Source organism: Lampris incognitus, chromosome 12 (genome assembly GCF_029633865.1).
Source record: "Lampris incognitus isolate fLamInc1 chromosome 12, fLamInc1.hap2, whole genome shotgun sequence".
NCBI lineage: Eukaryota > Metazoa > Chordata > Actinopteri > Lampriformes > Lampridae > Lampris > Lampris incognitus.
The window spans coordinates 30,343,252-30,355,891 of NC_079222.1; the positions used below are offsets into that span (position 1 = coordinate 30,343,252).

A 12,640-nucleotide genomic window follows, 5' to 3' on the forward strand; every position below is an offset into this window, starting at 1 on the left:
GCTTTCTATCCAGCCTCACTGAAACGCCCAGTGGACTAAGTGAGAGGCTAATGACCCTCCCTATCCCCCTATAAGGCACGCTGTGCCACTCTGTTAAGCGCATAGGCGTCAACATCTGACAATGGTGTGAAGGACAGCTTCTACCAGCAGCTAGATGACGCCCTTCATCGTATCCCATAAAAGGACAAGATCCTTCTTCTGCGAGACTTTATGCTAGGGTAGGAAAGAACAATGGAGTGCAGTATTGGGTAGGCATGGGGTTGGTCCGGTTAATGCAAATGGTCTGAGGCTGCTAACACTCTGTGCAGAGCATGACCTCACCATTATGAACACACTGTTCCAGCAGAAGACCAAATACAAAGCTTTTCTTTCTTCTTCAGGTGTTGTGTAGGGGCATGCGCACAAGCTTGTGTAGAGATATGAATATGTGCACAATTTTTTTTAAATTTTACCCCTTTTTCTCCCCAGTTGTATCCAGCCAATTACCCCACTCTTTTGAGCCGTCCCGGTCACTGCTCCACCCTCTCTGCCGATCCGGGGAGGGCTGCAGACTACCACATGCCTCCTCCGATACATGTGGAGTCACCAGCCGCTTCTTTTCACCTGACAGTGAGGAGTTTCGCCTGGGGGACGTAGCGCGTGGGAGGATCACGCTATTCCCCCCAGTTCCCCCTCCCCCCTGAACAGGTGACCCGACCAACCAGAGGAGGCGCTAGTGCAGCGACCAGGACACATACCCACACCCGTGTCTGTAGAGACGTCCGACCAAGCCGGAGGTAACACGGGGATTCGAACCGGTAGACAACGCGGATGCCTCGCGTAAATGAGTTTATGTGAAGATATACTGTACGGCAGAAGTTGTATGCGGTATCACTGTATTTGTGTCAACTTTGTTGACAAATGACTCTGCCTCATTTGCTACCTTAAATGTCTGCCTACAACAGTGCTGGGTTTGTTTTAACTGTTCATTTGTTATGTTCAGTTGCCTGCAGAGATGAACTTCTGCTCCTTAGAAGACAAAACGCTCTGCTTAACGTGAACAGGTGGAATTTAAAGAGCAGCAAGCTGCCCCATAAATTCAAATGACTAGCTATGTAAATTTCCACACTAAAAACCTCAGGCGTAAAGCTTCTAAAACAGCCATCCTTCCATCTGGGTCAAGCACTTATTAGAACTGAGCCAGGAAAAGCATGATCACTCACTGAAAGAGTAATCAGAAAACCTGCATCAGTGTACTATGTGCACATGGAACTCATAACTGCACAAGAGCAAAACCTCATAGTTGCTGATTTCTCCCTCCTTTAAATATTTGCAACAGATGACGCTGTCTCTCGCGGTAGATTATATCATCCGGGGGTTCGGGGGTTTTGCGAGCCAACTGAAATAAACATTATGAAAGGTTAGAAAATGAATAGCGTCACGGGTGTGGGTGAGGAAATTAGCCAGTTTTTCTCAAATCCTATAAAGCTGACTTTTATTTTATTTTGGATTTCATGTTTATGAGATGAACAAATATTTGTGTATACTTCACTCCAGGGTTGTGTGATAGCTTTGATGTGCAGTGTGCTGTTCACACCCTCAGTCAGTGTTGACCCACTTTATGTAACCAAGTACTTTGGCAGACATAAGTGGAACAGACACAGTTAGGTCAGACGAGAACCCCTGGGTGTGAGCTGGAGTGTGTGTGAGTGTTGTGAATGTGTGTAGGCGGCACGATTGAAAGGTTGTTGTGTGTGTGTGTGTGTGTGTGCTTATGGGGGTGTGTGGCCGAGAAGGGTAGGGGTGGTGTGCAGCATGGTCATAGCTCCATAATAGCCACTTGGCCCCGTACCCCTCTGCAGAATGAGATAATAGTCACGCAGGTGGGAGACAGATGGGTGGACAGGGGGAGGGGGAAATGACGGAGAGAGAGAGAGAGAGAGAGAGAGAGAGAGAGAGAGAGAGAGAGAGAGAGAGAGAGAGAGAGATGTAGGCTGGCTAGAGAATATAAAGGTGACTGTGGGAGAAAGACAGACACAGAGTTCAAGTATGTGCATGAATCAAGGGGAATGACAGAAGCGTTTAGGCGGGGAGAGAAATATATCAAGATAAGAGGACATGATAATGCTTTGTTTCACAGCCCCCATCTATGTGATGTAACTCAGATAATAACTGAAGGAGTTAGTCATATAATTGGATAGGAGTTGTTGGCAGCCATACCACCATGTACCCCAGCTCCGCCAAATGACAGAAGCTAAGCAGGTATGGGCTTGGCTAGTACTTGGATGGCAGACCTCCCAGGAAAAACTGAGTTGCTGCTGGAAGGGGTGTTGGTTGGCCAGTAGGAGGTAGTCTTCCCTCTGGTCCCAATACAAACAACAAATATAAAATCCTAATGGTGCGGTGACGGTGCTGCAGGGGATGCCGTCCTTCGGATGAGACGTTAAACTGAGGTCCTGACTCACTGTGGTCATTAAAGATCCCATGGCATTTATCAGAAAAACTATGGGGTTTTCCGGTGTCCTGGCAAAATTCCCAACCTGGCTCTCTCCATCTGGCCATCTAATCATTCCCCCCATTTAGTTGGCTCAATGATTCCTCTCTCTCCACCTCAAGCTGGTGTGTGGTGAGCGCTCTGGTGCAAAATGGCTGCCGTGCATCACCCAGGTGGTGCTACATATTGGCGGTGGTTGAAGTGAGTTCCCCTCTTCAATGTGAAGTGCTTTGGGTGTCTTGAAAAGCGCTATATAAATGTAATGATGATGATGATGATTATTATTATTATTGATTAAACAGCAATAAATAGGGTCAGAATATGTGCAATGCAAATTAGGGGTTGATCACTGCTACGTTATTGGGTATAGTTAGATAGTAATCATGGAAAGTAAAGCAGTGACTAACACAGAATTATGGGACATTGATATTGCAGTGAAATTATTCTATCAGCTTGCTGTTTGTTACATGTAAACAGCAGTTACAGTGTTAACATATCTGCAGCATGTGAAAGATAACTTGTAAGGAGACCTCAGCTACTCAGCAACATATCTGCTATTTTGTATTAAAATGCATGCAGGTCAAAAGCTCTGTAGCTGCACTAAATCTAGCAGAAATTGTCATTTAGAAAACTGATGTTATGTCCAAGTATGCAGCAACTTTAAAAGCCACTAATTACAGTATGAGCAGCATTTAATTACTAACAGAGCTGTAAAATGAAGTCTGCACACTTGAGCTAACTACCATTAAACTGACAGATTAAAAACTCCAATTATTGTAGAAATGGCAAGTAATTACTACTACTGCTACTTTCAGCTGCTCCTGTTAGGGGTCGCCACAGCGGATCATCCGTTTCCATTTCTTCCTGTCCTCTGCATCTTCCTTTATCACACCAGCCACCTGCATGTCCGCTCTCACCACATCCATAAACCTCCTCTTTCGCCTTCTTCTTTTCCTCTTCCCTGGCAGCTCCATATTCAGCATCCTTCTCCCAATATAGCCAGCATCTCTCCTCCACAAATGTCCAAGCCATCTCAGTCTTGCCCATCTTGCTTTGTCCGTTCCTGATCCTGTCCTTCTTCGTCACTCCCAGTGAAAATCTTAGCATCTTCAACTCTGCCACCTCCAACTCCACCTCCTGTCTTTTTGTCAGTGCCACTGTCTCCAAACCATATAACATAGCTGGTCTCACTGCCATCTTGTAAACCTTCCTTTTAACTCTTGCTGGTACCCTTCTGCCGCAAATCACTCCTGACACTCTTCTCCACCCACTCCACCCTGCCTGCACTCTCGTCTTCACCTCTCTTCTCCACTGCACGTTACTTTGGACAGTTGACCCCAATCATTTAAACTCAGAAATGTCAACTAATTACTAATATGCCTAATTTACATTGTAAACATCCATGTATTTTAACCCTATTTACTGTTTTTTAATCGACAACTACTTTCTAATCATACCACTAACTTCCAACTATTATTTATCAGTGTACCTCAGATAGACAGGCTGTAAAATAAAGCGTTATGGAGGATACAAAGGACGATAAGTTTGTGACATGAGGACACTGGCAGTCCAAATCTGCCAGAGGCTGATGGTTGGCTGATGGTCTCAGACTCAGCTTTAGTTTGACTCTTATGGACAATTTCAGCTTCATTTATTTAGCTGACTGTGCACACATGCTTACCTAAACGTGTTTTAGTCATTTTAGTGTGCGTGTTAGTGTGTTTGTTTGTTTGTGTATACCTTCTCTCCATTGGGGTTGCCTAAGACGTAGCATCCCATGATGTGAATGAGGTTTGGTTGCGGGTTGACTTTACTCATGAAACGACTGAGCCTCCTCCAAAACCTGGGTGAAAGATAGGTGTGAAAGTGTTTTAAGTGGTTTAAGCTTCAATGACACAACATACATCATGTATTCCTCCATCTTTATCCCGAGACTAATTATACAGGGGTGTGGTGAAGGTAAACGCATACATTTATAGTACACATCAATGTAATTAGTATTAAATATATGTAAGTTATAGAGGATAGTGTATTTCAATGGGAACATAGATATTGTAGCGAATTCAGGGGACAGCCGGTCGCACTATCCCACTTCTGACACCATTATGGCGAATTAACCAGTCGACTAAAGGGTCTGACCCAATAGCCAAGGGCTAGCGAGTCTGGTTATCCGTGGTCATTACGATATATTAATGCTTTTCCGAAAACATTGACCATACTGGTAGTTGGTTGCCTAAGGTGATTGCTGACTGAAGATCATACTGTGGTTTACCCACTTTTTTATTTATCACCACATCACTGTAACAGCCAGTCCGGTAAATATATAGTAGTGCTGCAATGCCAAATAGCGCCACAGGGTGGCTCCTCCTTTTTGTTTTGTTGTGACGCACTAGAATAGCGCTGTTCTCAGTGCTGCTTCGACCGACGATCACAAGAATGAACCCTCACCGTAATAAGTTGGTGCAGGTTATAATTTTTATGTTTTATTCTTCATGTATGAACGATGACACAGTGCCGTGGAGATCTGGTGTTGTATGGTCGATGTATGTACAATAGAGTAAAGTAGCAGTGTGGAAATCCCCATCTCGTTGTCTGTCGACTCTGGGCTAATCGGCTATCCCGGGGCTCTTGCTAACTAGCCACGTGCAGCTAGCTCTCTCCACCTCCTACACCAACCTTACACACTGCTGTTATAACATGTCAAGATTTACAACTGCTCCACCTCCATTGTAGCAGCGATAAGAATCTGAATTTACAAACCATATCAACAGAAATATATTAATAGCAAAAGAAAAAAATCGCCGTTGTTTCATTTAACTTTGGTATGTTTTCTTATTCATGCAGGAGGAAGGTGTGCATACGTGACATCACATATCTCGGTAAGGAGGACTGACTAATTTCTTTTTTTGTGTGGTTGGGGTTAGGAGGTGGCAACAATTGATATTTAGTAACTAATTGCTATAGTGCATATGGCATAATCTGATCCCTGAAGTCACTGATGAAACTCACTGGCTCATGTCCTCCTCCTTCTCCACCTTAGCAAAGGTTGCCACTTTATTTTTCAGTAGGTACAGATGACCTGGTCCCCCCTTTGAGACAAAGACAAACGCACAGACAAGAATGAGACGGATAACTGAAATGTACACAGATAATTAACCTCTTCCTAATTAATAGGCTTTGCCCTGTAGGGAGTCAGATAGTATAGTCTCACCGCTAAGAAGGTGTTGTGCTTAGGCAATATCCCACTGATGCAGTACAGGATACATATATAAACCTACATAACCTTGTGTGATGTCAGCACACGCAAAACAAAACAAAGATGTATATGTTATTCAACATACTAATTACATATTATGTATGTTTAAATATAAGAGGCTCTCTGTTCATAAGCCTCCTCGTGAATCTAGGCACACAGCAAAGAAAGCAAGTAAATCAGGGAAACCTGCAAACTCACAAAAAATGCAATACCTTCTGCTGTACCTACTGGAATTTGCTGCGCCCACCCACAGTTCCTTAATAATCAGTTTTCTTGTTTCTTTGTCTTTTTTTCCTCTCCTTCTTGATTCTCACCTGACAGAAGATGAGCATCCTCCAAAACTTGCTGCCTCTCCTGTAAGCTGTAAGCTTTTTCTCTATCTCTTCTGCCACATCAAGAAAGAATGGGAGGGAAGAACGTTGACCAGGAGAGAGAGAGAGCAAAAGGTAGATGAAGAGGTGAGATTTAGAATGAGGAGGTAATTCAAGGAACAGACAGAATAGGGGAAGAGAAGGAATGGCGGACAGAAATAAATTGTGCAGCAGCATACATAGTGGGTATTGTAAAAGCTATAAGAAGTTGTAGTTCATATTGGTAGTATTTTTTTTTCTTTTTGGATTCCCCCCCTCCGTTTTTCTCCCCAATTGTATCTGGCCAATTACCCTACTCTTCCGAGCCGACCCGGTCACTGCTCCACCGATCCGGGGAGGGCTGCAGACTACCACATGCCTCCTCCGATACATGTGGAGTTGCCAGCCGCTTCTTTTCACCTGACAGTGAGGAGTTTCACCAGGGGATCGTAGCGCGTGGGAGGATCACGCTATTCCCCCCAGTCCCCCCCCCCCCGGAACAGGTGCCCCAACTGACCAGAGGAGGCGCTAGTGCAGCGTTCAGGACACATACCCACATCCGGCTTCCCACCTGCAGACACGGCCAGTTGTGTCTGTAGGCATGCCCAACCAAGCCGGAGGTAACATGGGGATTTGAACTGGCGATCCCCATGTTGGTAGTCAATGGAATAGACCGCTACGCCACCCAGACGTCCATCGTATTCCTGACTCAATAAAGTGCTTGGCAGCATGTGGTGTTTCATAACAGACTAGCACAATCTAGAGTTTAATGCAGGATCATAAAGGGGAACATCATCCGACACACAAGTAAATGTTAATTGGGTCGGCAGAACTTTTGTGACCATTGAAATTTTCCGTTGTGTTGAGTGATTGTAGATCCTCATTTACCCATGCACGAAATAGGTTACTTACCTAGAATATCATCAAAAGTGGCATGTTCATGGTCCTGAGAACAAAAAAATATCCACTTGAAATGAAGGCATTTAGTAACATCAAATGCAGCAGATATGGGAGGTGGCAATAAGACTGGTCTCTTCTCATTTATTGCAGGACACAATAGTTCAGAGAACACTATCTGATTGTGTGTTTGAGTGGTGCATGCATCTGTGTGTGCAGACAAGTGGATAAATGTGCATGAGTCTGGGTTAAACTCACATAAAGAATAGGGATGATGGATGGGTCATCCCTCCGAATAATAGTGGGAACATACTCTGCCTTGGGGACTTTAGAAGATATCAGCTACACACAGAGGACAGACAGGGAGAAGGAAAGGGAAAGGAGAAAGGAAATGTACGTAGTAAAGAGATCACATAAAAGGGAAAAGGGAGGAGAAATTCAAAGAGGAGAGGATAGAGTAAAAAGGCGGTGAAAGGAAAGGTGTAGAGTGTATGCACTAGCCCAAATAATTTGTGCCGTTGTTTATGACATTTTTCACACTTTCCTTTCTTTTTTTTTCTTTTTGATATTTTTGCCCTTTTTTCTCCCCAATTGTACTTGACAAATTACCCCGTCCCAGTTGCTGCTCCACTCCCACTGCCGATCCGGGGAGGGCTGCAGACTACCACATGCTTCCTCTGATACATGTGGAGTTACCAGCCGCTTCTTTTCACCTGACAGTGACGAGTTTCACCACGGGGGTCGTAGCGCGTGGGATGATCACGCTATTCCCCCCAGCCCCCCGAACAGGCACCCCGCAGACACGGCCAGTTGTGTCTGTAGGGACACCTGACCAAGCTGGAGGTAACACTGGGATTCGAACCGGCGATCGATGTATTGTTAAGTTACTGAATAGACCGCCACGCCACCCGGACGCCCTCTTTACACTTTTCTAACGCATACATTTGGATGAATCATTGTCACACCAAGGTCAGGTGAAAATTCATTCAGATAGAGCATCTAAAAATAGCAAACAGTTATTACAAAGCTAATTAACATATCTATCTATCTATCTATCTATCTATCTATCTATCTATCTATCTATCTATCTATCTATCTATCTATCTATCTATCTATCTATCTATCTATCTATCTATCTATCTATCTATCTATCTATCTATCTATCAATCAATCAATCAGATTTTATTTAAATATAACATATAGATATATTTACTAAGAAAACTATATAATGTGCAAGAAACGGTGGACAATAAAAAAAAAAGTTTTGATTTTACATTTGTGTTGCCCTACCATGATTTTGGGGGGTATAAAGTCATCTCCCTCACAGGCTAGCCTCTCCAGCTCTCTCTCCTCCTCCCAGTCCATAGCATCATCACATCCTCCCTCGTCTAGCGTTCCGCAGGATGCCTGCAGGTCCCCACCTTGAAAAATATAAGATACAACACCAGTGAGGGTGACAGAGTGTCGAGAGGAATGAGGCTAGCGAGAAGAGAAGAGTGATAAGGCGACAGGGAGTCAGAGCAATAGGAAGTGAGGCTGAGGTGAAGCTGGGGGGAAAAGATTGGGAGATGGAAGGGGATGGAGAGTGGTAAGAGAAAAAAAAAAGGATATTTGAGCTGTTTTATCAGGCGATGAGAAGACATTGGAGAAAGGGGAGCGACCAACACAATGGCAGATGGAGGAGAGAGGTGATAAGAGAACAGGCATAGTGAGAAAAAGAGATGTTTGATTTATGTCTGGGATGATAGAGATGAGGTGGTAAACAACACATTAATCAGTCGACATGTGTCTAACCGGGGAGGGCTTTTAAACATGACCAGGGAGCTGTTCTTTGACTCGTGATCTCGAAGAAACTAGTTTGGGTGCTGTACAAAAGCTCTTCACAAACAGTAGTTATACAGTACAGTTTTAGGCATACGTAACTCATGACCGTGCACGGATATGGCGAAGGCTCGCTATAGAGAACAATATAAAAACATTAAAGTTGTATCAATCTGCCAAAGTCAGTGGCAATCAAAGAACCGTCACAGAATTATAACAGAAGCATCCACTGCTATTAACCAGGAATAAACGCATCCCCCCTGGGAGCCACGTGGTTTCATACCGACCAACCAAACACGATTTAAACAGGAAGTCCCCGGGATACGAACGAGTTCAGTTTTTGGGTCTATTCTTATGTCGAATTTGTATGTAAGTCGGAACAGTTGTGTACACTTCACATCTAGCGTCAATTAGTCAAATGTTTGTCTTAGTATATAGTATATATTTTACATAAAACATCATAAATATAATTATGCAGTAATAATAATACATCTAACTACAGTACAGTGTTTATAGTTGAGGGAGAGAATTTGTGTATAGGTATAAAAAAATGTTAAAGAAACATTTCTTACATTTCAAACTCCCCACCTGCCACGACCGGTGGAGGCCGGCCGTTTGACACCAGAAATGAGAGCCCGCTCAGGGCGCGCCTCCCTTCCTCACCGGGTAAGTGAAAAAACAATAACAGCAGGGACGTCTGGGTTGTGTAGTGGTCTATTCCGTTGCCTACCAACACGGATGTGGGTATCTGGTCGCTGCACTAGTGCCTCCTCTGGCCAGTCGGGGCGTCTGTTCAGGGGGAGGGGAAACTGGGGTGGAATAGTGTGATCCTCCCACGTGCTACGTCCCCCTGGTGAAACTCCTCACTGTCAGGTGAAAAGAAGCGGCTGGCGACTCCACATGTATCGGAGGAGGCATGTGGTAGTCTGCAGCCCTCCCCGGATCGGCAGAGGGGGTGGAGAAGAGACTGGGATGGCTCGGAAGAGTGGGGTAATTGGCCGGATACAATTAGGGAGAAAAAGGGGCGGAAACAAAGTACCGATAAGAGCATTTCACCTCTCTCTGAACACTTTTCCACTTTCATTTCAATCGTGATCACTTTGCTTTTCTTCAGTGCATCACCATCTCTTGCATAAGATTTATGCTTTGAAGCCATGATTACAAGGGTAAACACATGAAAAAATAAAAGTCAAAACACAACGCACATAACACTGTTTACACGATGCAATTTAAAATGCAATGACAGCTTGGCGTTGTTCTCCCTCGGGTCAACGAACCGCCTAAAACGCAGTGTTTTTGCATCGTGCAAAGTAGTTCGTCCGTTTTTTAGTACGAACCATTGTGTGTAATTTGGTTTTTGTTAAAATAATGGGCTTTACGGAGGTCGGTTCGTAAGTACAGTAAGTACGGGTGTTCGTAAGTCGGACGTTCTTAATCCGGGGACTACCTGTATAACCAGGGTTGTAGACGGTGTGATACGGGACTCACGGGGCTATACAAGACAACAAATAAACTCTGGAGCACCGCATTTTAGAGCCTAAGAAGTAAGAGTAGAGGGCGAGTACAGTTTGATGGGAGGGGGGGTGAGCCAGAGTATCGCTTAAAAAAAATACTCAGAAATGATAGAATATTTTTCTTTGCCTTGGCGAAAAAGAGAACACAAGACTCGAACCGCATCATGAATATATCATCAACAGTTCCTCTGCCTCTCATCATGCTCTCTGAAACACGGACAGGGAAAATGGAAGTGGCAGAAACAGAAATACAGACACTCAATTCAGACCACAGACCACAGTGAAAAAGCACATGCAGACACAGCTGTATAGTGCACATGGATCCATTTAAACTCGTACTGTACACATTCACTCAAGCTGACAAGCTCAAACTGAGACACTCCTATCTGGAACACATATACCCAAAGAAAGACAGAGAGACAGAAGAGAGTGAGAGAGCAAGAGAGAGAGAGAGATACAGAAGAGAGAGAGGGAGAGCGAGAGAGAGAGCGACAGACAGGGAGCGAGAGAGAGAGTGAGCGAGAGCAAGAAAGAGAGCGACAGAATAGAGAGAGAGGCAGAGCGACAGAGAGAGACAAAGAGAGAGACAAGAGAGTGAGACAGGGAGAGCGAGTGAGAAAGCATCACAAAGTGAAGGGAACGCCCACAGTTGAAGGGAAACAGACAGGATCAGAGTCAACAGCGGAGACGGCAAGTTTGGGATGCCTTGTCTGCACTTCTGATTGGTCAAAAACAGAAACGTGATCACTTCTAAGTTACTGCATTTAAGTTAGGCCGCGTCCAGGTAGCGTAGCGGTTTATTCCGTTGCCCACCAACACGACGATCGCCGGTTCGCATCCCCATGTTACCCCCTGCTTTGTCGGGCGTCCCTACACACAATTTGGCGGTATCTACAGGTGGGAAACCCGATGCGGGTATGTGTCCTGGTCGCTGCACTAGCGCCTCCTCTGGTCGGTCGGGGCGCCTGTTCAGGGGGGAGGGGTAACTGGGGGGAGTAGCGTGATCCTCCCACGCACTACATCCCCCTGGCGAAACTCCTCACTGTCAGGTGAAAAGAAGCGGCTGGCGACTCCACATGTGCTGGAGGAGGCATGTGGTGGTCTGCAGCCCTCCCCGGATCGGCAGAGCAGGGATGGCTCGGAAGAGTGTGGGGTAATTGGCCAAGTACAATTGGGGAGAAAAAGCGCGGGAAAAAAAACGTTCGGCCACAAACCCTAACAAATAAATATCAGCTACTGTGTACAACTGCAAAAGGAGCTCTGGATATACCGAGTAGTGGTGCTGTGTGTGTGTGTGTGTGTGTGTGTGTGTGTGTGTGTGTGTGTGTGTGTGTGTGCCTGTGTTAACTCACTGTCTGTGCGATCGTCAGTCTTGAGAGGGGTGGGGTCACTCCAGGAGCGGCTGAAACTCTTCGATCTACGCTCAGCAAATGCTAGTGCAGGCGGGGAGAGAGAGTCACGCTCGCACCCCGCACACACAAACGAGCACACACACAGCGGCCGCGTCCTGTATAGACCCACCCAGTGGCTGCACTCTGATGCAAAATGCAAATGCACACGTAGGCCTTAAAACGCACAATTTGTACACCCACCGCCAGTACGCTTGCACACGCACAAATGTACACACATCCAGAAAGGCGAACAAAAGCGCACATAGAGAAACTCTGACAGAGACACACCCACACACAGATACCCACGAATGCAAATACCCACTTGACACACGCGCACGCGCGAGCACACACAAATACAAAAACACACACACAAAATATAGGGACCCACAGACCCTCTTATCCCTCTCTTTATACCCTCACTTGTTTGTGAGCAGACCTATGAAATTACTTTCACAAAGAAGTATAGCAAGTCCATCCCTCCATCCTTTTTTTTGTTCTTAATTGCCTAAGCTATTTGTAGATCTATCTATCTATCTATCTATCTATCTATCTATCTATCTATCTATCTATCTATCTATCTATCTATCTATCTATCTGTCTATCTGTCTATCTGTCTATCTGTCTATCTGTCTGTCTGTCTGTCTGTCTGTCTGTCTGTCTATTTATCATCCTTCCATCCTTCTTTTTATTCTTAATTGCCTAAACTGTTAGTAAACTAGATCTATCTATCTATCTATCTATCTATCTATCTATCTATCTATCTATCTATCTATCTATCTATCTATCTATCTATCTATCTATCTATCTATCTATCTATCTATCTATCTATCTATCTATCTATCTATCTATCTATCTATCTATCTATGTAGAACTTCCTATACATTATTCAGAAAAAATATACAGTATTCAGTTCAGTTCGATATAATCAGAAATGGAAG

General features: G+C 44.7%; 1 protein-coding gene across 1 annotated transcript in view; it reads right to left on the reverse strand.

Annotated features, from left to right (window-relative positions):
• nsmfa (NMDA receptor synaptonuclear signaling and neuronal migration factor a) overlaps positions 1-12,640 on the reverse strand; it is a 41,996-nt gene that overhangs the window by 3,211 nt on the left and 26,145 nt on the right. Inside the window, exons 8-14 of the mRNA XM_056291081.1 lie at positions 11,664-11,744; positions 8,267-8,397; positions 7,235-7,318; positions 6,992-7,025; positions 6,044-6,114; positions 5,483-5,562; positions 4,214-4,316 (exon numbers count right to left, since the gene is read on the reverse strand). Coding sequence (XP_056147056.1) covers positions 4,214-4,316; positions 5,483-5,562; positions 6,044-6,114; positions 6,992-7,025; positions 7,235-7,318; positions 8,267-8,397; positions 11,664-11,744 — 584 coding nt within the window. The remainder of the gene's footprint in view (positions 1-4,213; positions 4,317-5,482; positions 5,563-6,043; positions 6,115-6,991; positions 7,026-7,234; positions 7,319-8,266; positions 8,398-11,663; positions 11,745-12,640) is intronic.